The sequence below is a fragment of the Oryza glaberrima genome, chromosome 5, assembly GCF_000147395.1.
Source record: "Oryza glaberrima chromosome 5, OglaRS2, whole genome shotgun sequence".
NCBI lineage: Eukaryota > Viridiplantae > Streptophyta > Magnoliopsida > Poales > Poaceae > Oryza > Oryza glaberrima.
Window position 1 is genome coordinate 20,546,777 of NC_068330.1, and position 27,180 is coordinate 20,573,956.

General features: G+C 45.8%; 4 protein-coding genes and 3 non-coding genes across 7 annotated transcripts; 1 reads left to right on the forward strand and 6 right to left on the reverse strand.

The window, feature by feature from the left end:
- Positions 1 to 7,940: 7,940 nt before the first annotated feature.
- Positions 7,941 to 8,496, reverse strand: LOC127772724 (NEP1-interacting protein-like 2). Its single transcript, XM_052298679.1, has one exon. It carries the CDS (start codon positions 8,494 to 8,496, stop codon positions 8,053 to 8,055), a length of 444 nt encoding a protein of 147 aa, XP_052154639.1. The 3' UTR covers positions 7,941 to 8,052.
- Positions 8,497 to 11,872: 3,376 nt separating this feature from the next.
- On the forward strand, positions 11,873 to 13,611 carry LOC127774706 (uncharacterized). Its single transcript, XM_052300989.1, has one exon. The coding sequence runs from the start codon at positions 11,873 to 11,875 to the stop codon at positions 13,295 to 13,297; it is 1,425 nt and encodes a 474-aa protein (XP_052156949.1). The 3' UTR covers positions 13,298 to 13,611.
- A 4,655-nt stretch (positions 13,612 to 18,266) lies between these two features.
- LOC127774079 (40S ribosomal protein S26-like) lies at positions 18,267 to 20,722 on the reverse strand. Its single transcript, XM_052300351.1, has 5 exons — positions 20,571 to 20,722; positions 20,343 to 20,435; positions 20,138 to 20,222; positions 19,912 to 20,042; positions 18,267 to 18,522 (listed from the first exon to the last, which is right to left on the reverse strand). Exons 1-5 carry the CDS (start codon positions 20,571 to 20,573, stop codon positions 18,424 to 18,426), a joined length of 411 nt encoding a protein of 136 aa, XP_052156311.1. The 5' UTR covers positions 20,574 to 20,722; the 3' UTR covers positions 18,267 to 18,423.
- On the reverse strand, positions 18,773 to 18,872 carry LOC127775285 (small nucleolar RNA snoR99). The gene has a single exon (XR_008017955.1). It is a non-coding gene; the product is annotated as a small nucleolar RNA snoR99 (small nucleolar RNA).
- Positions 19,064 to 19,164, reverse strand: LOC127775287 (small nucleolar RNA snoR99). The gene has a single exon (XR_008017957.1). It is a non-coding gene; the product is annotated as a small nucleolar RNA snoR99 (small nucleolar RNA).
- On the reverse strand, positions 19,412 to 19,509 carry LOC127775286 (small nucleolar RNA snoR99). The gene has a single exon (XR_008017956.1). It is a non-coding gene; the product is annotated as a small nucleolar RNA snoR99 (small nucleolar RNA).
- Positions 20,723 to 22,463: 1,741 nt separating the features above from the next.
- LOC127774610 (uncharacterized) lies at positions 22,464 to 25,256 on the reverse strand. The gene is made up of 5 exons (XM_052300880.1): positions 25,119 to 25,256; positions 24,840 to 25,038; positions 23,535 to 23,690; positions 23,264 to 23,451; positions 22,464 to 23,138 (listed from the first exon to the last, which is right to left on the reverse strand). Exons 3-5 carry the CDS (start codon positions 23,683 to 23,685, stop codon positions 22,818 to 22,820), a joined length of 660 nt encoding a protein of 219 aa, XP_052156840.1. The 5' UTR covers positions 23,686 to 23,690; positions 24,840 to 25,038; positions 25,119 to 25,256; the 3' UTR covers positions 22,464 to 22,817.
- Positions 25,257 to 27,180: the final 1,924 nt, after the last annotated feature.

Here is a 27,180-nt window from a genome sequence, read left to right on the forward strand (position 1 = left end):
TTGCGTGGCTGGAAAGATGGGCGTGTGGTTCCTTCCTGCCAGGGAACTAAGTGTGTCATTATTGGTGTAAACAATCTAGGTTTTGTTTGTTATAATCATACGGCGCTATTTAATTACATTGCATGCCAGTTTAAACACGGTTGACAGTAGCTTTCTGGACCAGCCGTGTTGTTTCGGATGCTCTCTCTTCGTCTTTAATTGGGAAGTTATTCTGAATCATAGTATGTATGAGTGGATCGTATTTGGACTTGGAAAATTTGTCTATTTGGAGCCTGTTCATTTTGATGTCAAAAAAAACTTACTAAATTTTAGCATTAATTTTAGCAACTTACTAAAATTTTGGCAGGATTTCTTATATAGTTACCTAAATTTAACAGCAAACTAAATGTAGGTATTTTTTTTAGCAACTTTATTAAAATTTAGTAAGGTTAAAAATGGCATCAAAATGAACAGGCCTTGGACTGCATCTGAGCATGGAAAGGGTTGAAGTTAGCCTATTAATTGACAAGTAACCAGACTGAATCACTTCAGGACTCATCGGGTGGTGTTATTTTCTAATAACAACTACATACTTTTCCCCCAAATGCAGCAACACAGGACTGCTTCTTCTTTGCATACTTGTGCTACTATTAAGGAGCATGTGCTATTTAGACGTACTAGTTCTTGATAAGTCAAGGGGTGTACTTGTTGTACTACATGCAGCTATTGATCCTCATCAATCGATCAGTTATGTCTTCCAGATTGATCTGCAAGGTTGGAGAAATGGAGAGAGCTTCATGGTTGCCACAGTGTTTTTCTGTTCGGAGAGGGAGAGTTGTTAGGTGACATGTTTAACACGCCTGCATTTTGATGACAAGGACAACCGGCGTTGGGTCTCCTCTTTTAAAAAAGGTTTCGTAATCGGGTAACCATCGCCAATGGCATGAAGCAAGAGAGCAATATAACGTCAGATTATGTTCTTCCTCTTCTTTTTTTTTAACCTGGCAGTTGGCCAGTTGTTACTTGTTACTGACCAACTGAGGAAGGAGGTAAAGATATTTTAAAGTGGCATGCTAATTAGTAACTGGAGTTGTATGTTTAGTTGTACTATATGCTTAGGGATATTGCAAGATTAGAGAGAACAAAAATGTTTGAATATACTCCCTCCTTCTCTAAATGTTTGACACTGTTGATTTTTTTAAACATGTTTGACCGTTCGTCTTATTCAAAAACTTTTATGAAATGTGTAAAACTATTATATACATGAAAGTATATTTAACAATAAATCAAATGATACGAAAAGAATTAATAATTACTTAAATTTTTTGAATAAGACGAACGGTCAAACATTTTTAAAAAAGTCAACGGCGTCAAACATTTTGGGATGGAGGGAGTAGTTGATTGGATGATTTGAGAATAAAAAAATGTAGGATTTTGGATAAATGATGTGAATTACATTAAAAAAAATCCTAAAACTATATTGACTTATTCGTTATTCTAAATGGTCAGACAGGAGAAGTTTCCTTAGAATTTCAAATCTCACATAGATTCCTGAAGACTAAAGAGAGCCACTGTTCCAAAGGGCACATGGTTCCCTTCCAAAAGGGACTCGGATTCGGTGACTTTACTATGGCATGTCACGGTGTGACATTGGAGCGATCTGGGGCGTTGAAAACTAATCCAACGGGAAGCAGCGCCGGCCCACCTCCAGCACCAGCAGCATCTGCTTCCTCCCCTCTTCCTCGCCAGGCGCAGGGGCACAAGGTGGTGAGCCTGGCGCAGCTGCACAACAAGCGGCCGCCGGCGGCGACGGGGCTCCGCCTCGACTTTGACGATGGCGGGTCGGAGCACGTGTCGACGACGACCACCTCCTCCGCGTCGTCTATCCTCTCTGACGAGCTCGCCACGCAGTTCGACCGGTACAAGAACGAGATGGCGCGTATGTTCCAGGATCATGTGAGGATCGTCGACGTCGTCGATCGTGTTGATTCGTTGCTTGCTGCTGCTGGTGTTCGACTATGCGTTTTCTACGGTGGTGGCGTCGCTTTTGCTTGCTTGTTGCAGACGGAGAGGCTGCGCCGGACTGCCGGAGGGAGAAGGAGGCGGAGGACTCGAATGCGGCGCGGCGCGGCGCCGAGCTGGAGGAGCGTGTCGCGCGGCTGCGGGCGGAGGCGGCAGCGTGGCACCCTGCCGTCCAGCCGCGGCCAGGGAGGCGCGTGGAAGCCGCCGGCTGCCCCTGACGTAGACGAGGTCCGGCCGCCATTGCTCAAGCCACCGTGTCCGTCCCTCTAAAGATCATCTCCTAAAGAAAAAAAAACAAGAAACCAATCCATGAAAACGCCATGGACGTTTCCTTCTCGAGCTTTAAAGACGACGACGACGAGACTTACCCAAAGAACAGCGATCATGTCGGAGTCTGACATCTTCTCCTCTCCCTGGAGGTCGTGGAGAACGTCGACGAAGTCGCCCAAGACGCCGCTCATCTTCGTGGTCGTCCTCGCCGCGCTCCTCCTGTGGCTCTCGCCGGGTGGCCCCGCGTGGGCGCTGTCCCGTTGCCGTGGCACGACGCCGCCGCCGCCGGGCTGCCCCTGACCCCTCCCTGTCCGCGGCGGGACGGCAGGGCCCCGGCTGGACGGCCGGACGCGGGCGGGCGAGGCGGTCCTCGGTCTCCGCGACGGCCGGACGAGGACGACGCGAGCGCGGACGCCTCGCGCGGCGCTCGCGGCGAGCCCGGCGAGGCACGACGGCGGACGCTCGCAGCCCTCCCCACTCGCGGCGAGGCCGGCGAGTCACGGCGGCGGCGCGCCTCCCAGCTCGCGTCGACGGGCGAACGAGAGGAGAGCCGCACGCGGGATGGATGGATTGGGGCGCCGTCTCCCGTCGGGATGGATGGATTGGGGATTTTTTTTTTTTACCTGCAGGCGGGCCCAACAAAACAGGCGTTGGATTTAATTTGGATGGCTGAGATCCACCGAATGTTACACTGTGACATGGTTACACGATGTCACCGAAGCTGAGTCCTTCCAAAAGATGGGCGCAGTGCCTAATTGCTCAGTGCAGTTCAGCTGGCAGGAAAGCAACGCAGCAGGCATAACATTAGACGGATTTGTATGATCTTCAGATACCAATTCAGCATTTCAGTTCAGTGATTTATTTATAACTGACTGTCACCCAACAAAATCTCGATGTAAAGCAAATCAGAAGTGTTTTTTTCTTGTTGACAACTTGACATTATGCATCATGATACAGACATATGTTTTTAGGTATCATCCAGAGGATTTCTAATCGGTCCATTCGGCTTCCAGAAATTTCAATTCAGATCATGTTGTTGTGATCTCTGATCTGTACTCCCTCTTGTACAGTTGTACTGGCTGTTTGCTTATTCAAATCTTCAGACATGCAGTGCACCACTGTCATCAGGTATCCCCATTCAACTTGATCCTGCAGACCATGAAAGTGGCAGATTTCTCATGACTATATCAGATTTCAAACTCCCGTATGCAAACAAGGTACCGCACTCGCAAAAAGGAAAAATCTTAATGCAGTGATTCGAATCACGTCCTGTTCTCCCTCTCCCTTTGCGTCTCTGCTTGATGATATTGATGCTTAATGCTATATTATACGCTTTGGTATCTCCCAGACGATTTGGAAACTGGAATCAGGCCATTCGGCTTAGAGATTTCAATGATCAGGGCGTGGATATTTTCGAAAATGCTGCGCGTCGGCCGCCCGAGCGGCTGAAGAAAAAAATCGGGCGCCTCGAACCACGTACTAAGTATTTTAAATAGCTTTAAAATGATTTTTCTCCTCAACTAATTATCCAATCTACGATCCGATCACACCGTTATATTCGTTGCAATTAAATCTTTATAATAAGACCACACATGATTATATTTCGACAAAAAAATATTTTAGCTTTTTATTGATATTGTTTTAGAATGCTGCATATGGTTTTTTTTTATGTTTCGACCAGTAATTTTACGATGTTTCAGCTAGTGTACTCGTGATGTTTCACAATGTACTGATCAAATTTTGCAGTGGATTTTAATATTATAGAACGCGTCGTTGCAACAAATCACCCATATATTTTCGAAACTCTCTATTAAGATAATTTGTTTCTTTTTTTTCACCAAAAAGTTTCACCTAGCGTACTCACAATGTTTCACTTTATATAGATCTAATGTTGCAGCGAACTAAAACATTCCATTGCAACAAAAAAATCCACATATTTTAGAAACCCCCTATGAAGGGAATTCGTTTCATTTTTTGTTCCATCGAAAAATATTTCACCCAGTGTACTCACAATGTTTCGCTATGTATGGATCAAATATTGCAGTGAACTTACATTCTTTCGCTATTTGCTGAAACATTGTTTTTTATATAAGGTGAAACAACACCCGATTTAAACGAGTGAAACATTTTCGCTCTACTTAGTGAAACAATTCCGATATACCTAGCGGAACATCGTGTAATCTATTATATACTAAAAGTCCATTAAACTTCCTACAAACGCTCCTAAACCACCACATGGCTCCTAGAAACGCTCCCATACCGCCACGTGGCGCTCTAACAAATTATAGAAATTCCAAGAAAAAAACAAACATCCGACCATTGATTTTCACTTAACATGGTGGATCCATCGTTTTACAACATTAGATCTATCTTATATATTAAAAATATATTCAAAAAACCCATCCATATCCCCTCCGTCACGTACATACCTAGTACTCCTCTCTCCTTTCTTCCATTTTTAGGAAGCAAAGTTTTTTATATTAAAATATCAATCTATTATATAGTAAAAATCCATTACACTTCCTATAAATATTCTTAAGCCACGTGGTGTTCCTATACTCGTACGCCGTCACATGATACTGTTTAATCTCATGGTCGATTTTCACTTAAATTGATAGATCCGTTATTTTAGATCACTAGATTAGATGTATTATTTAAAAAAGTAATAATTCCCTCGTGTATATTGTGGGCCGGAATATAAGAAACCAAACAAAATACTCCGAGTACGTACGTACGTACGACTGGAAAATAAAAGATGAAGCTTACCTACTGTTCCTAGAAGAAAGAAATCATACGTACGGACTTACGATAAAAACGATAAAACAAAAAAAAAACATACGTAACATACGTACATACTGCCATTGAAAAAAAACAATGGTCTATAATATAGGATTTTCTACTATTTAAAAAATAAAATATAATACTCTATAAACTTATGCAAATATATGTAGTTAAAATAGATCTTCAACAATAAAAAAAATATCCTATCATTAAACATCATTTAAATTATTTTAAAATTATATATCTAATTTGTGATCAAGTCGGATTCCTATAATTAAATAAATATTGATGTATATATACCTAAATACATCATAACACATGAGACCGACATATAATAAATAATGTTATCATAATATTTTAAAGGAAAAAGGACAAAGTACCCCCGAATTATTATGGTCGACCGAATTACCCCCATAAACCCGAAAGCCACACATCTTTCACCCTCAACTATTAATACCGAACGAATTACTAGTTGTCTTAACCCGGGGTGGTTTTGATCCTACGTGGCAGTCCAGTCAGTATTTTCTAAAAAAAATTGGTGGGACCCGCCTATCATATCTCCCCCTCCCCTCTTCCCCCTCTCTCACTTTCTTATCCCTCCACGTTTGTCAATCGACAAGGTTGGGGACGACGAGCGGCGGGGCGAAGGAGTATGAGTGGTGAGTGGCGGACGCGGCTAGGGGCGACGAGCAGTGGAGGCGGCTCCTCCTCAGCCTCCGCTGGTGCGCACCTCCTTGACGACCGCGTGGCTTCTCCACGGCCTCCACCAGCACGCGAAGAGGACAACAACGGCGGGGCGGAGGAGCTTGAGTGGTGGAGGCAGCGAGCGGTGGAGGCGGCTACTCCTCGGCTATCTCAGCCGCCACATGCGCACTCCGACGGATGCCATCGTCTCCATCCTTTTTGTCACATCTCATCATCACATGACAGTCGGCGGAAGCGAGCAGGTGCGCTGGTCCTCCATTGCCAGGTTCGGTTGCACCCCCGCCATCGAGAACTCCCCTAAAAAATGCAGTCGCAGCTCCATCTACCATAGCATGCCATCCCACCACGTTTCTTAATCGATCCCCACCACCAATGCCTCTCTCCTGACGAGACAAAAAGCACCAATCAATCAAAGAACAACGAGGTGGATCAATCGTGAGAGCAAGAGCACGGCAATAGATGAAGGAGAAGGAGAAGAGAGTTGAGGCGGTGAAGACCCTGCAGCAAGGGGAGGGAGAAGAAAGACAGGCTGGGGAAAGGGATTGAGGAAGAGAGGGAGAGATAGGTGAGAGGGGAGAGAGATAGAGAGGGTAGAGGGTGTGACATGTAGGTCTCACCTATTTTATTTTTTTAAAAAAATACCGACTAGATTGTCGCGTAGGAATAAAACCACTCCAGGTTGAGTTAGGGGGTAATTCGTCCGGTATTAATAGTTGAGGGTGAAAGATGTCTGGTTTCGGGTTTAGGGGGCTAATTTATACTTTTTCCTATTTTAAATAATTTCACATCATATTTCAGGTGTCAAATATCACTTGATGACTATATAGTGCTAATTTAAATTTACGTATGTAAAATAAATGAAAATAACACAATTTAGTTGTGTATTTTTAAGTAAATCTGATTTACTTTTAATTTGTTTGAAAACAACACAATTTTGGTTGATAATTTGTTTGATTTTTTACAACTATTTCATTAGTATCTGATAAGTGGGAAACATAAATGTTACACAGATGTAAAAAATATGAAAAATATTTTAAGCCAATGATCTTGCTATAATACAACCACTTAATCCATCATGAGATTTATGGTCATATATGTATGTTTTTGTCTTTTTTAAATAGTTTTGATAACAAATGAACAATCAAGTAACATGCACATTAAACTACTTATGATATATTTTCTAATAGTTGAGGAATTCCCACACATCAGACATAATTTGATGGATGTATGTTATACACCCTATTGACGTGTCTATAAAGTATACTTCAATAAATTAGTTATTGTAAATAAGTTTGGGAAAATAGATTCATTCATCAAATTAATTAGTAAAAGTGTCTCATATAATTATGAACAATTAATAGGCGTTGAAAAAACCAAACGCAAAAGTATTGATATTTATCAAAATATAACAAATAATATGGTGCTTTGGAGATTATCGTGGTAGCATTTAAAAAACATTTATCCTGATTAAAAAAATCACATATAGTATAAATAGATATGAAACAACTCCAGTATTCCATTATTATTCCATTATCATGACACGTGTTTAAAAAAACATGTTTAAAATAGAGTCAAGATCTATTTTAAAAATATCAACTACACGTAAACATTCATAATAAAAATTCAATCAACATTAAATAAGTGCCCGCGCATGTGCGCGGGCTACCTTCCTAGTATTTAAAAATAATTCAATAATAAGCTAATTTTTTTCGTCGAAATATACCATGTGTGGTCTTGTTTTGAAGATTTAATTACAACGAATTTAATAGTGCAATCGAATCATGATTTGGACAAATAATTTAAGAGAAAAATCAGTTTTAAAGTAGTTTTGCACGTAAATCGGATGCTGACGTCAGCGCCTGATTGCGCGTCCGGATTTTTTGACCTACTTGATCCATGCGTGTTTGCATCTGCAAACGAGTTGATTAAGATTATCACTCGGCCACGTGCACCACATGGCTCGAGCACAGAATATAGATGCAGAGGAACCAAAACTGGGGAAGACATTAACGATGTAATCGTCGATCAGCTTCCAAATTCACTGAAATTTGGCGACGTAAGTTCAGAGAACTGACTGTACAAAAAGCCTGAGGCATAACTCCGGTCAGGATTCATAACTGTACAAAAGTTGATTTTTTTTTTTTTTTGGGGGGGGGGGGGGGGGGGGGCGGCGGGGAGGGGGGGACAGATGAAGTACACTTCTACAATATCAGCAAACTAGTTTCAAAACCAGAATTAGAACTGCAGCCGGTATATTTCAGTATTTGTTCGTGCCGAAAAGTTTAGTGACATCGTCTACCGATACGTGGGAGCAGCTAGCCTTGCAGCCGGAGGGACCAGGACGAGCTCACGGCAGCACGGGCAGGTGCGTCTCGTCGTCAGCCACTCGTCGACGCAGGCGGCGTGGAATGCGTGCCGGCAGCGACCCGGCCGCCGGCACCTCTCGCCGTCGCGCATCTCCTCCAGGCATATGCTGCAGCTCCTGCCGCCGCCGCCGCAGTAGGCGAACCACGGCAACCGCCGCAGCCCGTCTGGCGTTAAACCGTCCTTATTGTCGCCGCCAACGTCGTCGTCGTCTTCGTCGCTATAATCTGTGTACCAGGAATCAGAGTCGTAAGAGTCATCGACGACGCCGTCGATGTAGGTGTCGTCGTCCTCGCCGACGGCGCACCACCAAGGGAGGACCAACATCGCGACTCCAGCGACGGCGCCGGTGAAGAGTAACAGGGAGAACGGCATCTGCACGAAGAGAAGGATCAGTTTGCGTATCGCCGAAGGCGAAGCAGCGTCGTGATCGGATTTATTGGTTAGCAACTTTGCATTGTCCGATATCGGAATTCGAAACCGGCCATGAACATGAAGAGGGGTTGCGAATCAGAAGGGAAGAAGGATAGGGAGGAGGAGAAAGGAACGGGGATTTGTTGAGTTCGAAGGATAAAACGACGGCCCATATACGCTTAGGTGGGCCTACGGTTGTAGGGCCCTTTCACCATCTTCCTCTTTAGTGGGCCGAGGCCGAATGGGCTGGCAGGCGGCGACGCGAGAACAGCCCAATCTTTTACCGACGGCGACCGACGAACGTTCCCGTGTGCGAACAAGGCGCCACGGCCGCGTTCTCACCTCGCTCACTGGCTTCTCCGGCGAGGTGACGCGAGAATTTTTCTTAATGCAGCGGGGCGTACTGCGTGTTCTCCCCCGACCTTTTGCTTGCTATCACTATAGATTTTCTAGGGACTTTTTTAAAATTTTAATATCTCGAGTGAACGTCTCTTTGTTTATCTATAAATCGTCTAAATAGTTATAGAAAATATTTAAAAATTTATAGCATTTTTACAACATATATATCATTTAAAAGATTTTAGATCCAAACACAACTCACACATTGAACTTAAAAAAAAGATAATAATGTCGGAAAAAAAACCCTAGGGTTTAGGGCTTTAAGTTTGGAAGGTGGTAGAGGGGATAGGAAGGTGGAAGGGAGGCTTTAGAAAGATGGTCTTGGACGGCTATTGGACCTACCATGCAGAGCTGCACGTATGAAGCAGGGTGGCAGGCAGGATGAACGACAATGGCATTGGATCTAGAGCGGTTAGGAGAAAAGGGGGTGAGAACTGAGAAGGGCCAGTGTGGCGGGCCTCACATTTTGCATTCCCTTGTAGAGTGGGGTTTTAAATGTTTACATCTCTGCGACAAAGCCCCATGAAAAAAAGGGCTAAATGAGAATGATGCATTGATAAAAGTGAAAAAAAAAATACTCCCTCCGTCCTAAAATATAACAATTTTGGGGTTGAATGGGACACATCCTAATCCAATGAATCTAGATAAAAGATTGTCCAAATTCGTTGGACTAATATATGTCTCATCCAATTCTAAATTGTTGTATTTTGGAATGGATATAGTAATAATGTTTGGGAGCATAAAAGATGGTCAAAGAGTGTGGTGCTAACTCAATGGGAAGAATCATTTGTTCGTTCATCTGTCCTGAATAACATGAACGGAACATATGCATCGCATTGACCATGGGAAAAATTCCAAAACCCCCCATCACTGTAGACGTCACCTTTTACTCCATTTTGATTAGCCATCACGTACCCGACCCCTAGACGACCTGAGCGATCGGGACAACCTCACGTCAAACCGCAACCCGGGGGCACGCACACACACACGCCGCGGAGACCAACTGGCGAGCCATGCCTGACGCGCGCGCGCGAACGTGGCGGCCATCCTACGAACCTCCACCGTATTCCCACGCCTCGTCTCGCTCCCGGCGTCAGCCGTCGACACACGCTTGGCACAGCCCACGACCACACGAGGAGCAAAGCAAAGTTAAGAGAGCAACGCGACGCGACGCCCTGGCCCCTGCATGCGTGCCGCGCGCGCGGCTGCGGGGGTTTCTCGCGGTAGCGTACGCGCGTCCTCCCGGGTACCAGCTGCCGCGCCGCGCGCGCGCTTTGGCTCAGACCGAATCGAGTCGCAATCGCATCGCATCCCGCGCAAACCTGTGTGTGCCGGGGTGGTGCCGTACGTGGTGGTGAGCGCAACGCAAGCCGCGCGCGTTTGCGGGGAGCGATGTGCATCGGAGTTTCACGGGAAAAAAACACGTACGTCACGTACGAGAAGCGGTGTGCGCGCCCGGTGGTTCGTTCATACGAGCAGCGCACGGGGCAAGCGATCGATCGAACTCCGAGGGAGAAGAAAACTGTCCCGAGTCTCATAAGCGATTCTCAAATACTAATAGTCTAACTGTTGTCAGTTTGTTAACCCCGTTTGAGCACGTGAGTGTGTATGCTCAGCTCGTATGACACGACCAAACCCGGACGGAGAGATAAAGAAGAGAGGATGCGTGGCACTTATTACGACCTGACGTTGCAAAAGGCACCTTTGACAAATCGTGTCCGGAAATAGTAACGTGCATGGGTTTTTTTCTGTGTCAGTTTTGTCTTGCCCGTGCACCAAAACACAAGAGTTAATACAGGGTAGTCTATTGTGTGTCTACTCCTAGAGAATTACTGTAGATAATACCCCACCTCAAGGTGAATTAACCATCGCCCGCCTCCATATGAGTTGTGACAAAATAAAAAGGATATATGTAATGTAACTAGCTAGTTGTCGAACAACATCGATCATCATCATCTCGCGCAGTCGGCCCCAAGATGTGCAACAAGCACGGGATATTACCGGAGGACGCTGGTTCTCTGTGTGCATCATTTCGGACTCTTAAGCATTACACACGTACGTCAAGAATGCAACCTGATCAATAGAATGCTTCCCTCTCAACCCTATTTCTCACATCGTACTTTTAAGCTAAAGTTTTGTTCGTGACCATGGAAGCCTTGGGTGGACTGAGTTGATCTTCCATTGATTACCTGAAAAAACCATCCATGTTAATTGGTTCCTGTCTAGTTTTGTCACAGCATATCTTAGGTGTGCTACAATTTTATATATATGTGTTTATCATACCTCACGTGTCGTATATAGACTCGGTTTCTAATTAAACATTTGCATACTTGTTTGTTGTGACACTCGTTTTCTTTGCCACATTTACACTTTGCTGAAATTTACGCGATAAACTTCAATGTGTTAACCAAATAGCTCTAGATACCGCGGAATAGACGTGAGTAGCAATAATAAAAAAAATAGACACTGATATTTTTAAATGGATAACGTTGTAGAATACATGCAATATATGAACTCTTAATTCTAAAATCAATAATAAATGTAAAAAAATATTATTTGATATATAAACATACAATTAATAGTTTATTAAAAGAGTGTGTCATGCAGATACAGTATTATATCGTCTTTTTATGACATAGGAGTATGTTGAAAAAGGCCATAATAAAACATGAAGAACGAGATGTATAGATAACACATTCAGAGGTACAGAAGGGTGGTGTTTTTTTAGGAAATAAAAGTATGGTATTGTGTGTGTAGTGATGTGCATGTGTGTGTTGATTTGGCCGTGTAATAAAAAAAGATTATATAAAAGGTTATTAAATGAATGCCTTTTTATGAACAAAGAAAATGAATGCTTGGAATAGTAGCTTATCCGGTGATCCTACTCAATGTAGTCATCCCGTATTAACCTTTTTCTGCAAAAAACCATGCGAGCCCCATGTTGTCCAGCGAACCAGGTGTGCTGCTGACCGGACGGTATGGCCCACCGTTCAGTGAGACGAGAAAGGAACAAAAAGAGCAGCGAAACCTCGCTCCGCACGCTCTCTCCCGCCGCTACTTATCCCGCGCGGGTCACGGCGTGGTCGCGCTCTGGCCTGGCCCCCCATTCGATCTCTCCCTGCTCCTCCACTCCTCCTCCTCGTACAGCGCCGAAGAACGGAGGCGGCGCCGCCGCCGCGCCGGCGAGAGGAGAGCGAGGGAGGACATGGGCCGGCGGAAGTTCAGGCTCTCCGACATGATGCCCAACGCGTGGTTCTACAAGCTCCGCGACATGCGCGCGCGGGGCGGCCGCGGTGCAACTGCGATGCAGCCGCCGTCGTCGTCGTCGTTGATGAGGGGGAGCAGGGCGGCGCAGCAGCAGGCGGGCACGTCGAGGCTGGGGACGTCGTCGTCGTCGTCGTCGTTGCTGCCGCACAGGGCGTCGTACTACTACACCACCCGGGACAGGGAGGTCCCGCCGCCGCCGCCGCCACCGCCGAGGGGCGTGGATGATCAATTCCCTTCCCTCACGCTGTCGCCGCCGTTGCCGACGAGGAACAGCAGGAGGCGGCACAGGGTTGGGAGATTTGGTTCGACGGAGATGGATGGCGGCGAGCTCGTACTAGCGCCGTCCGACGACCACGACGGCTGCAGCCACCAGGAGCCGCCAGTGGCCGATGCGTCCGGGAGCTCCCGGTGCCGTCGCGACATGTTCATCGGGAGAGATGGCGGCCGGGGCGTGGAGTTCCGGCGCCGGGCGACGACGGTGGATGGTCCTGAGGAGGACGCCACCGTCGATGTCAAGGTGATCACGTCGGACGCGGACATAATCATCGACCTCGGCGCTGACGACGACGACGACGACGACACGCCGGAGAGGGTGCTCCGGCCTGTCGTGACCAGGCCCGCGAGGAGGGAGCTCGACTGGTGCGAGCCGGCGGAGGTGAAGCACGTCGACCTCGCCGAGCTGATGACACCGAGAGCGAGCTCTGCCTCTGCCTCCTCGGAGAAGAGCATCAGCAGGGGCAAGCCGAGGCGTTCGTCCGTGTCGTCTCGACGCCGCCTCAAGACGCGCACCAACAGCCCGCGCCTCGCCGCGTGCAGGAAAGGCAAGCCGACGGCGCGGGCAACGACGACGACGCCGACGCAGCCGCCGCTCGCGCACAGCTTCGCGGTGGTGAAGACGTCGTCGGACCCGAGGAGGGACTTCCTCGAGTCCATGGAGGAGATGATCGCCGAGAACGGCATCCGCGACGCCGGCGACCTGGAGGACCTCCTCGCCTGCTACCTCTCCCTCAACTCCGGCGAGTACCATGACCTCATCGTCGAGGTGTTCGAGCAGGTCTGGACCGGCCTCGCCGCTGCCTGTGGCGTCATGCCATGAGAAAACGCCAAGAGTTCATCGCTCACCAAAGCCTCCATGCTCATTGATTGCTGCTTGGTGAATCGCTGAATCTCGCCATGAATTATTATAGTAGAGTAGTTTAGTTCTTTGATTTCTAGTAGATGATGGTTAATTAGCAGAGTTTAGTTCTTTGATTTCTAGTAGATGATGGTTAATTAGCAGCAAGAAATTAGCCATAAAGCAATAGAAATAAAATCGATCGAAAAGTTTGGTTCTTTTCTTGCTAGGTGATTTGCCTGATTCTCCTCGCCTGTCAGTTTGCTTTCCTCAGTGTCACACTGACTGTAGTTATGAGCTGCACTGCACTGCATCACCGCTAGTTGATTAATACAGCTAATGATGAATCACCAGTACATTTTCAGCTACTGCAAATCTTCCAAGGCTGTCCATTTTCTGAAAAAGAAAACGAAAAATACATTGTCTTAGCGTACGTTCTAAACATCAATTTGGAACGGCTACTTTCTCCTTATCTGTGTAGCTTCCCGGACTGCTAGATGGTATATTTTGTGCAAAAGTTTTTTATATAGAATTTTCTTAAAAAATCAAATATAAATGCATTTTTTAAGTTTGTAACATTTAATACGCAATTAATCATGTACTCCCTCCTTCCCTAAATGCTTGACGCCGTTAACTTTTTTAAACATATTTGACCGTTCGTCTTATTCAAAAACTTTTGTTAAATGTGTAAAACTATATGTATACATAAATCAAATGATACGAAAATAATTAATAATTACTTAAATTTTTTGAATAAGACGAACGGTCAAACATTTTTAAAAAAGTCAACGGCGTCAAATATTTTGGGATGGAGGGAGTATTAGTGGTTTGACTTGTTTTTAGTGTTGCCGACAATCTTAGCCCAACCTCTGTTCCGAACAAAGCCTTAACCCTTGTACGATCAGGTGCTCAGGACAGTAGGCTGAAGTAAAGCATGCTAAGGTACAGGTGCTGAAAGTCAAGCAAGCAACTGAATGTCTGGATCCAATCCGCCGTAGCACACGTTTTGACATGATTAACCGACGTGTCGCTGTTACTTCTGACATGATAATATCCAAGTGATTTGTACGGCGTCAGATAGTAATATGTCGGCGATCGAGGGTAGTGTAACCACGTCTCGAAATCCTTGTGTTCTTGTGGATGTTGAACGCCGTAGCAGGGATCTTGGTGACCAGTTACAAGTCACCAACTGTTGCTACAAGCTGGGAGATGTAGTGGTAGTAGGACGACAGGGATGCAGCTGCAGCAGCTAGCTCCTGACAAGAAAAGCCTAGCATGTAGCAAGACAAGTATCGAGCAATCATGCCTCATATGCGTTTCAACTCGTACAGGGAGTAACCTGTGTAGCAAATGGAGATGCCACTACTGACTAGGAGTAGTAATTTGCTTAGCTAATGCAGGCCAAGTAGGAGCAATTCAGCTCAAATCATTTGAGAAGATCATATCTGTGATTGTCCTCATGGTTAGTATATATATGAAATGATCGAGATGCCATTACATATTGATCAAAACATAGGGACCCAAGGCAACAAAGGAGCAGTGGTGAAAAACCTGAAACTGAAAGATTCTTTTCTTTTGTGTGGTCAGAAACATGGGGTGATACCCCTTGAATGGTACAAGGAGTAGCCCCTTGTCGAGACACTGGAGTAAGCAAGACGAGGCCGATTTTGGAAGCCCAGCGGTTGCTGATCCACTGGCAATGCTGGCTGCAGCATAAGAACGGTAAGTCAGTAACTAACTCAATATTTGTGCAACTGCCTCACATAATTGGTAGGACATACTCTGAAGGTTTCAGGCTGAAATTACCCAATCCAATTCATTCATACTACCACAATTGACCGTTGGAGGAGGAATGATTTTACATTCATTAATAAGAACATTCTAGGGAACACTCTGAAATTTTACACACACACAAAAAAAAAACACCAAGTACGTAGTACAATAAAATTTCTCTTGGAGAATACAGTATATGATATTTGCTGCTAAATTGATTCAGAAAAAAAAAACATTGACTGCACTAGGGAAAAATAGATTCAGAGATCGTGCTAAAGTCCAAGAAGGAATCAAAGAACCTCTTCATTTCTGCAAGTCAATTACTACATGTTTTCTTTTTTCACTTCAGACATACTGCTACTGTATTAACGTATCCACAATGCAGAGGCTGGATGTAAATTTTGTTGTATCTAAACATTTCTGCAAGCTGCATGTCTCAACTCTCAAAGATCTCTTGCCCCTCGTGTCCCCTAGCCAAATCACCCCGTCACCTCACACTGCTCCATCTTTTGTCCCGTGCTCTTGGCTGGGCTCCCAGGTCAACACACATGTACGTGGACAGGAGAAGCTATAGCCTCCTGTGATCTTCAGATACTGCACTGTGCCTGTGTCTTTCTCGCCCAGAGTGCAAGACAGCAAAGGGATCAGCTGCTCATGCAATGCAGGTCACTGTTGGCCGAAGCTTCCATGGAGAGGTCACAGAGAGCGAAAGGATCGCGGGTCGATTCGGCGGTGACAGCCGTGCAGCGATCTGTCTCCCGGCCATTGCAGCTTCGGCCAAAACAAAACAAAAACAAAAACATTTTGATGTGTTTAGTTTCTGAAAAAAGTTAGAAGTTTGAAGAAAGTTAGAAGTTTGGAAAAAAAGTTGGAAGTTCATGTGTGTAAGAAAGTTTTTTGATGTGATATGATGTGATGGAAAGTTGGGAATAAGGGGAAAAATAAACACGGCAAAAAAAACATGCAGGAAAAGTTCAGAAAAGTGTCCTGCCTGACTGTCCCAGAATGTGTACGTGGTCATACATACACGGTCAAATTTGATTGTTTCTTCGCTTTTGTTTTGGGATTTTGCAATTTTTGCAGGCGGTTGGTGCAGCACAATGTCAATCACTGCTTGTATCTAGCGTTCCTATCGTTGTCCCTGAAGTATGATTCAGGAATCGGCTCCTTGTGCTGTGCGTGTATCGTGACAAGAGAGCAAAGGTGTGTGTGATATACTTGTATCACGAGTTCACTGTGCTTTCCGGGATGTCTTCTGTAAGTGCAGTGCTGCTCGGCTAGCAGTGACTAGACGAGCCAAACCTAACGCTGGGATATCATGTCGATGAGCAGAGAAGTAGAACCGGTGATGTGGAAGAAGACACCGGAGCAGGTGTAAACAGGGGTGTAAGTGGGTCAGCCGCGAACCCACTTATAGGTCAAAATAAACGGGCTCACGGCTTATTTTAGCCTATAAGTGGGTTTTGCGGGTTAGCCACTTACACCCCTAGGTGTAGAGAGAAAGGTAGCGAAACAAGAATCTTCACCAACGTGGCAACATCCAGTTCTTTGCTGAAAATTTGACGATTGGACCCTTTTGAAAACCTTGTTTTAAGAATGAGATGCGTCAAAAACTTGTTTTAAAAATAAACCACCATGCTAGCGTCAAGCTTGATGACACTGTGTCCCAATATCCAAATATCGGTATGATTGGCACTGGCATATCTCCTCCGTCTTAAAAAAAAACTAATCCTAGCTATGAATCTGGATATATACGTATCCATGTTCATAGCTAGAATTTGTTTTTTTCTAGAACGGAGTAGTAGTGGCATTGAATTTGAGCTGGCCGACCGACTTTACAGGTGGTCAACGCCAAATGCACCGGTGCTGAACTCCCAAACTCATCGCCAATAAGCAGTCTTTGTGAGTTCGCCAATGTCTCGTCGATGCATCACCACGAATTTGGGAGTTCAGTGCACCTGAACATTTGGCATTGACCACCTGAACCCGGCGGTGCCACGTTGCTGAGATGTTGGAGCTCAACGTCACGGTTTAGTTTTGAAATTAAAATTTAAGGGGGTTCTTTGCTTGGACGCTGCAAAAAGGAAACGAAATAAAGAAAGGTGACGACAGAAGGAAAACAAAGACCGGAACGAAAGCAAAGATGGCCTCTCGAGTGATTCCGATGATTAGGAGCAGAGAACACGAGGCCGTCCGCTGTTCTGTGGCCGTCCGGCTGTTTTGCATAATTGCATCAGTTCAGATCCTGCGAGAATTGCCTCGCTGTTCTCAGCCTTTTCGCCCGGCCCACCGCTGGTCCTCGGTCCCAACCGCGTTTACCGTGCACGACACGAGCACGGCGGAGCACGCGACGCCCGCCCGGTGACGGCGAGGTGGCTAACCACCCAGGTAAGGCTGTGTTTAGTTTACACCAGAATTGAAAGTTTGGTTGAAATTAAAACAATATGACGGAAAAGTTGAAAGTTTGTATGTGTAGAAAAGTTTTGACGTGATGAAAAAGTTAAAAGTTTGAAGAAATATTTCGGCGCAAGGTGAATTACTTGTCCGAGGAGTAGATGTGACGAGGACGACAGCAGCGCGATATCCCGTTGTCTTTGCGGCGATAGTGCAAGACGGCGCAACGCTACAAGCCGCTACTGTTCGCGCGACTGTGGGGGTGAGGACGACGGCGCGTCGCCATGTCGCGCAGATTAGGCGCCGCATTTTCTACGGATGGACTGACTTGATCGCTCCCGAGTCCTGACCCTGTTTACCTTCAGTATTTGCCTCTTGCCATGCTGCCAGTGTTGCGTCGATGACAACTATTAGCGCTCAACTGTTGACACAAACCTAAAGAAACTCAAACAAACTTCGCCCAAAATTGAATAAGATTGAAAAGTTTCGAACTTGTCCGGTTTACAAGCCTGAGTTGATCATGCTAAGGGGTTGTGTAGAAAACAACAGAATAACAGATACGAACCGAGCAACTGCCAATTGAAACAATGTCGCACTGGCCAAGATTTCAAAATCAATTCAGCTTTCACTGCACAGTGGCCAGGCACCTTGCATATCACAGGTTTTCAACTCGAATAGTAATAATGAAAGCCCAAGAAATGAGCATATTAATAGCTTCAGATTTTGAAAAAAAAAGCATAACTAGCAAAAAAGCAACGATAGCGGTCTAAAATAGATAAACAACTCAGGCAAAAATTCAGACTTCCATTGTCACACTGCCAATCGCGAAGTACAAGCTAGTTCCAAGAAAGACTTTGACCTCATGAAAGACCATAACGATGATATCCATGGAGCCATTAACAGGATATGATATAGAGTAGCAAAGGAGCGACTACGGCTGTTTAGGTGCGAGCAACATTAGGGGGGCCACCAGGTCCAGCAGCAGCAGGGGCACCAGGTCCACCAGCACCACCAGGGCGAGGTCCAGTAGGCCTATCCTCCTGAACAAAGAGCAGCAATCACAGATCAGCAACCAATTATCATGTCTTACTAAAAACAGGACTTGCGCAGACAACAAGTAGGTAATAGCAGTCTAGCAGGAAGATCAGTTAGGAGAAAATTGAGCAAGACTGCATGCAACACTCACGGACTGGGTTACTACATGAAGTCGAGATGGGCACTTGATGAAAAGAGTAAAATTCTCATAAACCATCAATGTTGCTATAAGGGATGAAAGGCTGAATCATATTCAGATTTCCCATCCTTAATGATCAGCTAAAAATTAGAGTTATTAGCCAACAAAGTGAACGAAATGGATGTAACTATGGGGACCTGTTCATCCCTTAGGCACAATGCAATAGCCATCGGGGCAGACAAAGTCCCGAGTTTTAACATGACGTGCATAGAAACAGGTCCAACAAAAGACATATAAAGCATGTAAATGCAAATAAAGGTAGTGAAACTAATCAATGGTGAAACAGAAACTATATAGAAGTACCTCATTGATCAGTAAAATTTAATATTGTTCAAGAGCAATGTAAATCGTTTCCCATTCTCAACGATCAGCTTAAGACAAAAGACTATAAGCTGACAAAGTGAACTAAATGGTGGTAACTACTGTGACCTGTTCATCCCACAGACGCTGTATAATTGCCATCAGGACAACATAAAAGTCAAAAGACAAAATTCCATAATCCAATAATTAACACCCTTGCTACAAGACTGGATATAGTTACGTATTGAACAGCATAATAAAGCATACAAAAGCTATGTTAAGAAATAACTCAGATCAGTAAACCATATTCTGTTCATTACACTCTCCCAATCATGATGATCAGTTAAATGTACTCCGATACCAGCTGTAGAGATGAATTGAGACAAGATATGTTAGTATTTCCCATTCTCAATGATCAGCTAAAAATATGACCATTAGCTGACAAAGTGAATAAAATGGTGTAAATATTGGGACCTGTTCATCCCACAGGCACTGTAATTGCCATCGGGGCAACGTAAAAGTCCCAGGTGAAAATCCGATGCTCCGCTAAACCTAGTGCGGAGAAAACAGAACTACTAGTACAAAAATACATTGCATCTAAGAGAATAAACGGGGTCAGCACAGCACATTACATCTAAAACTAAATCATCTCTCATTACCACTAAATGAGATTATTATAATGTGACGAATTAAATCAACGAAAGGCTAAAGTCACCCATCCCACATGTGCTAAACAATACCCATCAACACAGGTGCTAAACAATACCCATCAAGACGCCCAAATCAGTATTAGCAAGCATAATGAGTATATTGATAAGTAGAATTTCTTAAGCAATTTGCTTCTTCACGAAAAATAGATTTGCCAAAATAGGAGCAAAGGATTAAAAGGGCATACCCTGCGCCTGAACCTCTCCGGCGGCCTGCGGTCCCTGCGGTTCTCGCGGGAGCGGACACGGACGATGTGGGCGTGGATGGCGCAGGAGACGCAGTGATGGACCTTGGCGTACAGCTTCGGGAGGACGTATCCTGAACAAAAACAACATGTTCTTTTTGGCTCAACGAAAAGTTCAATCCATACACAGATTTCGGACAAAGAGACAGCTCGTAGCAAGATTGGTTACCGTCATGGACGCACGCCTCCTGGACATCCCTGATGGCCGCCTGCTCGACGATGTTCCTCACCTGGAACCTCTTGATGGCCTTGTCCTGCGACAAGGCGACGACCCAAGAACCAACGAATCAGCCAAGCCGAAACCGCAGATTTCGCGTAACAGTAATAACACGCTGAATGATAACAAATCCACAAGAGAATCTGAATCCGCGTACCTTGGGACAGCACTTGGCGCAGTTGGAGCAGCGGATGTACTTGACATGGCCGCGGCCATGCTTGTTGCGGCCGCCGTTCCTGCGCTTGAAGGTCTGCGAGGGAAAAGGAGGAAACCAATCAGAAGGGGCTAACCGAGAGATTGAGCAGAGAAGATGACGCCGCCGAAGCGGCCGCCGCGGCGGCGGCGGCGGCGGCTAGGGCGGATCTGGAAGCGGCGAGCTCCTTACCATGGCTGACGATCGGAGGTGGCGGCGCAGGGGTTGGGTGCTCTCCTCGACTAGGGTTTGTGGCTGCACAAGGGGGAGAGTATTTATAGGCGACGAAACGTGGCTACTGGGCCTTCTCCTCTCTTGGGCTGGAGGTCCAATCTATCACTGGTTATCTCTCAGATATTGGAATAAGTTCATCTATTGTCTCTCAACTTTCCACCGAGTTTGTATTACATCCCTAAACCCCAAAACCGGAAATCTTCATCCTAAAATATATAAACCGTGCAATTTTTGCTGATGTGACATCCTAGTAAGCAAAATAAAAAATAAAATTTTTGTGGGACCCATTTGCAAGTCTCTTTCTTACTTCTCTGTTCTTCTCTCCTCTCTTCTCCTCTTCAGTGATGGCTGAGAGGGGACAGGCTGGCGGCCCCAGAGAGGGGAGTCGCGGCTGGTGAGCTCCGCCGCCTCAAGACGCTCCGCCACTGCCGTCGCCTCACGACGGGAGGAAGGAAAGGGGGAGATGGGAGGCAGCAGGCGCGGAGAGATGTGGGAGGGGAGAGGCGCGGCGACGAGACGGCGAGGCGATGAGGGACGGGGTGCGAGGCGGGTGGCGAGATCCTGCCGGACGCCAGGGACGGCAACAGTGGTGGAGACGAACCGCCGGAAGCTCGCGGACGGTCACGTCGCCCTGACCACGGTGACGGCGGCAGCGGCTGCGCCCCCTCCTCGGCGGACCCGCGCCCCCATCGCCATCGTCCTCGTCGCCACGCCTCTCCCCTCCACCACCTCCTACCGGCTGCCTCCCCTCTCCCCCTTTCCCTCATCCCGTCGCGAGGCGGCGGCGGCGGGCAGAGATGGAGGCGCTCCCTTCACTGTCGCCGGGAGGCTCACCACACTTTTGTCACCAGCATCGGCACTGGCATGCAGCCGCTGCTCATGTGGAGGTTCTTCTCGGCGATGTGCACCACATCGAACACATTGGTGTAGTGAGCGGCTTGAACAACGTGTTAAGCATGAGCGGGGTCGGGGGAAGCAGCATGAGCGAGCGCGGAGGTGGAGACGAAGGCGACAGGCGAGAGCGGCGGCCGCCTCTTTCCCACTCTCCCGCCGGCGCCCCCTCTCCAGCTAGTCTCATCTCCCCCCTCTCCGACCGGCACCAGCTACTACCGTCGCAGTCGCTGCCGCTCTCTCCCTTCTCCCGCCACCCCCGCTCCACCGCCGCCACCTCTCTCCCCTCTGCCCCCGTGCCCACTCGAGAGAATCTAGAGAGAAGAGAGGAGAAAAAGAAAAGAAAGGAGAAATGTGGGGCCCACACCATTTTCTCACTTACATGTGGGCTCTACATATTTTTTTTGCCGACTAGGATGTCACGTCAGCGAAACTGGGGGACTATAATGTCTCGGGACCTTTTTTGGACAGTTTTACATGGTTTAGGGTACACATTTCTGGTTTCGTGGTTAAGGGATATAAAAAAATCTCGGTGTTAAGTTGAGGGACCACCAGTGAACTTATTCCTCAAGACATTTCCTTATCTAAATGGGCCGCCTCAAAGAACTTGAGCGTATGGGCCTTGTCAAATGAGGCCGTGGGCCTGAGAGCTTTTCCATGGAGTTTCACTTTTGCGTTCAGATGAAGGCATAAAGCAACCTGTATTTCTTACGTATAAATGAAGCTAGAACATAGAGGAAATCCTCACCTGTATTTCTTAAGCATGTCATCGATGGATGATATACATTGAGCTAGCTAGTACCAGGTCCAAAGAGAACAGCAGAAGAAAACATCTAACCAAACTGTGGACATCTCTGGAAAATTGAGAAAAACTGCATACATTTTGCAACCTGAACATCATGCATGGATGCTTCTGAATAAAAGTCACAAATAAATTGCGAATAACACAAATAGCTCCCATGCCGTGCATAAATATATCCAGCTGGGAATATGTCGTGGAGATACAATCTCACGCATGAGTGCAATTCAATTTGACATACAAACAAGTTCACAGCGACACTGGAATTGCAGGAATGCAATTCAATTTGACATACAAACAAGTTCACAGCGACACTGGAATTTCTAGACCGTCAACTGAAGTGCTCATATTCATCTCACATTTATTTACACAGATTTAGTTGGCAGAATACGCTGAATCTTCATAAGTAGTGCAACTAATCAACAACGTCAAAACCATAGAGACTAATTATGCTGCTAGGTGATATTCTCCCATATCCCTTCTTACCAAACCTTTCACCGTTGCAATCTAAAAAATCAAAATAAGGAGTATTTTTCCTCGAACCCAAAGCTAGTAATAACAGCAGCATGTGTAATGATCCGATCTGTTCCATCATTGTCACATACCGGATCATTCAAATCATACTGATAGATGTGTTCAAATCCATTTTCAAAATCATAGTAGTTGTAGCTTATCGGAAATGAGGCAATCATCACTGTCTTGCTTAGAAAGTTGTTTATTGCTCCTTTGACATTGTGCTGGTCCAAGCCACACGGAATGCCATCATCGTTGATTTGGTCCACATTACAAAATTCATAAAATTGTGATATCTTGAATCGTTTAGCAGTAACGTTCCCCTGTGAACACGATGTCAAACCAAACAGAAGTTGTGAAACAAAACGCAATACAATATAATTCTGAAACAAATACATTAACCCACAAGTTAAATCGAATGCGCAAACTCAAGTTAGCAAGAATTTACCTTCTTGTAGTCCAACTCTCTTCTGATTCCACGAGACTTGAGCACTCGAAGCGAAGCATAAATGCGACATGGATTATTCTCATCAACCCAGTTACAAAGATCCTCCCATGAGAGCCTACCAGTGTTCACTCCACAAATACGGTTCGCAGCCTCAAGTGCAGTGCATAAGGAATAAAACACGCAGCTCCCTATAATAGCAAACTTATAAGTATCCACATATTATCTATAGAATTAGTGGCCTGGTACAAGAAGCATAGAAAACAAAATGCACCTGGAACATTAACAGTTTTATCATAGACTCGATCCCGAGCACATGATAAAATCTTACGACCTGTACGCTTCTTGGGACCAGCACGGCATTGAAGTGCACCTCTCCATGTGAATCTTTCATGAGACCGGTCGTAGTGGTTTCGAACAGCCATCCCTCCTGAAGCATTAGTAAGACAGCCCATGATTTGTCAAAATATGTGGCACATGCAGAGTAAAACTGTTTCTTTTATGGCCATAGTATTAGCTTGTGCAACATAAGTTTCTTCCTGTGAGTACAGGCATGTGCAAGTAAAAACAATCAGAATAAATAACACCTAACCTGTTGTACAAAAGTTGGTCAGACCAATAGCTCACTAATCAAAGAATAATTAGAAAGCATTTCAGGACGTTAACTTTGACATTAGTTGATTTTTTTTTCAAAACCCCAGAAATACAGTAATATAACATTTTTAAATAAATATTCTGAGCTCACATGAAAAGAGAATGTGCTCTGAATGAAAACAAGGAGAGGTACATAATTATGCATTCCATTTCAGGCTGGAGATTTCAAGATGTCACCACCATAGAGCTAAAACTTTTCAGCCATATTTCAGGTATAACACACTTCACAAGTTTTGCAACCAGCAAACTGCTTTAAGCCATTTGATCGTATTACTGTAAGAAGGAAAACCAAACATAGAAAAGACAAAATACTCCACCACAAATACTGGTGAACAAAGAAAAAGCTTTGCAAGTCTTAATCATTTAATGGGAACTGTGAATCAGAATAACATCGGAACATAGGAAAGATGATATTACGAAATATTCTGTTTGGAGCCGTGGATAACAGTCTGTACAGAATAAAAGTCAATGGGTTTGTTCGCACATTTAAGTTTGCCATGTGTATTATAATTAACAAGCAAATCATCATGAGTGACAGGAGGACAAAAATTTTGGGGCGCTAAAACTTTTCCCAAAAGCATTTTTAATGCAGAATTGGCACGACCCTGATATGAAATGTCCAGGTGATCCTGAGCAAACTTGAAGCCCCAAATTACTACTCCTACATCACAATGGCTAGGGATATCACATATACCTGGTACGGTAAACATCTAGCAGAGAAATACTGCAGCACATAGAATACATAATAGTAAATGGGGGATGCGAACAACAACTCTATTTTCGTCAAAATAGTAAACCACGGGATCCATCAGTAGAAAGAACACATGTTATATAGGTCTCTCTATTTCCGATCCAAATAGAAACCAACGGTTATGCTCTGATCCAGATGACTTGCTAATCAAAAGCAGGGCAGCTGATGCCTCACCTCAAAAGACGGCGACGGGGGAGGACCGACGGGTGCTATCGGAGCGCGCGCAGCGGGTGGCTGCTGGCAGAAGATCGGCGCGGGACATGCGACGGCGGGGTGGGTCGACGCGGCCGGCCCTGGGAACTGCGGAGGTGGACCTTGGAGCTGCGGCGGCGATGCGAGGCTTCTTTGATCTCCCCCCAAAAAAACCTCACCTCTATACAAGAAAGACCTAATTAGAACGCGGCAAGAAATGGGTGACTGGTGTCTGGTGCGGCTCAGGGGTCGGAAACTCACCGGTTCGGATCAGCGATGCCGACGGGGAGGAGGAGTAGCGGCGGCGGTCGGGTTTTCTTTATCCCGGAGGGCGGGGCGGAGACGAGATGACGAGAAAGGAGACGAGGGTTTTTGGTTTGGGGGACTTCGGCAGGCGGCGACGCGGCGGCAGCCTGAAATCTCGAAGTCCAAGGGGCAAGGGCTGGTAGTGAGGAGGGTTTTTGCTTGCTTTCATCGTGCTGGGCCTCGGAACGCGATGGGGGGTCTAGCTCAACCTGCTAATGGGCTTTGTCGGTCAGGACCGTCGGTTTATGGGTTTTGGGCTGTTTCTCCAGGAGATTTTGCGGGGGAAATTAAGTCTATTGTACCTCTCTCAACTCTTGCTCCATGTTGAATCGTACACTTCAACCGCAAAACCGGGTATAGCATGCCCCAACTTCAAAAACCATTGCAAATCAACTCTGGATGTTTGGGAGGTGGTCTCATTTGGCGTGGCATCTTTGCCCCCGTTGACTGTTGTGGGATCCACATGCTAGTTTTAATTTCTTTTAGAAAATAACGGTCTCACATGTTAGTCATACTTTTATCCCCCATTACCCTTTCTCTTTCTTCCCATCTGGTCTCCCTTTCCACGATGGCCACGACTGCACCGTCCGCGATGGATCCCTGAAGGAGCGGGATGGCGTGCACACCCTAGCGGACGAGGTCGAGGTAGGCGACGGTGAGCGCCGTGACATGGGATAAGAGGGATATGGAGTAGCTGAAGAGGTGGCAGTTTATGTCTTCCCATGTCCGCACAGTAATCAACGGTGGCGGTGTTGGCCAAAGAGCAGTTGGAGGCAGCCGTGGAAGTACCGCTATATCGACTAACTTTTATAACAGCCAGCGCAAGTAAAGTGGAAGACGAGGTAGGGTGTTGCGACAGGGCGGACCTAGGTGGGGTGCCGAGTAGGCACGGGCATACCCAGAAGTTTTTTTTTTTTTAAAAAAAAAGGATCTAGAATGCTTCAGTTGGCCTAAACAATGGATTTGTAACTCGTTTCATCGGGAAGTCGACACATCAAGGCCCAATTCCATCGTTCTCGCATAGCTCACTAGGAGGCTGCCTGTAGTGACCAAGGTCCACCCATGCATGTATGCTCTTTCTCCTTTTTTTTTCTGCCACTCTAATCTTGTCTTTGGCAGTGGAAGAGATTAACTGAAAAACTGAAAAAAAAAATCTGAAGTTTCAAAACCTCTCATCTTGCTTCTCTAGACGGCTATATTCGATTGAAAACTGAAATGCAAATCAATGAAGGCATGTTCCGTGATTTGTAGGATTAGGTCAAATTGAATCAATCAACTACGAAGAGGAGCATAGACATTAACTCTTTCTCTATTGTACTCATTCTACATCACCAATGCTATGCACAGGGTTTTCTTCTAGTATAATGGTGATGAGGAAATTCAGAACAGGGAAAAAATAATATTGGAAGAAAATAGGAATAAGTTGTAATTTGTGTTGTTCCATTTTTGTTTAGTTCGGATGCACTTTGGTTCAACGCCAAAATAAATAAATAATAACTATTTATGTTATACTTTTTGATAAACTAAAACTTTATTTATGTGTGAAGGCTTTGATTTTGCTTGTGACATGGGTACACCTAGCATAAAAATCCAGGTCCGCTACTGTGCTGCGACCCACAAAATGCCATGTGCTTGAAATGTGGCGTTCCCGGCGGTGGCGGCGCATTTGAGTAGGAGGCAGACGAGACCGCGGCTGGGTGGAGTGGCATGTTGAAGAAAATCCGAAGGTGATGATGTCACTGACTGCATGGCCGGATGATCAGCCTCATCAGCGTGGCCGCTTGGACCTTGATCCGATTCTACGTACTACGCTAGCTAGCACGGGCGCATTTGTGCCTCTTGAAGGTAAAGACTACACTAATCGACCCTCCTCTCCTAGCCGTCTCGTGATTGCTAGGAGAGAAATGTTCTCTCAAATTTCCCACACACCATAAAGATGCAAGTAGCCCCCATTTGGCACAGCTCTAACTCCCAACTCCAATTTACCTGGAGCCGGAGCTGTGCCAAATGGTCCATA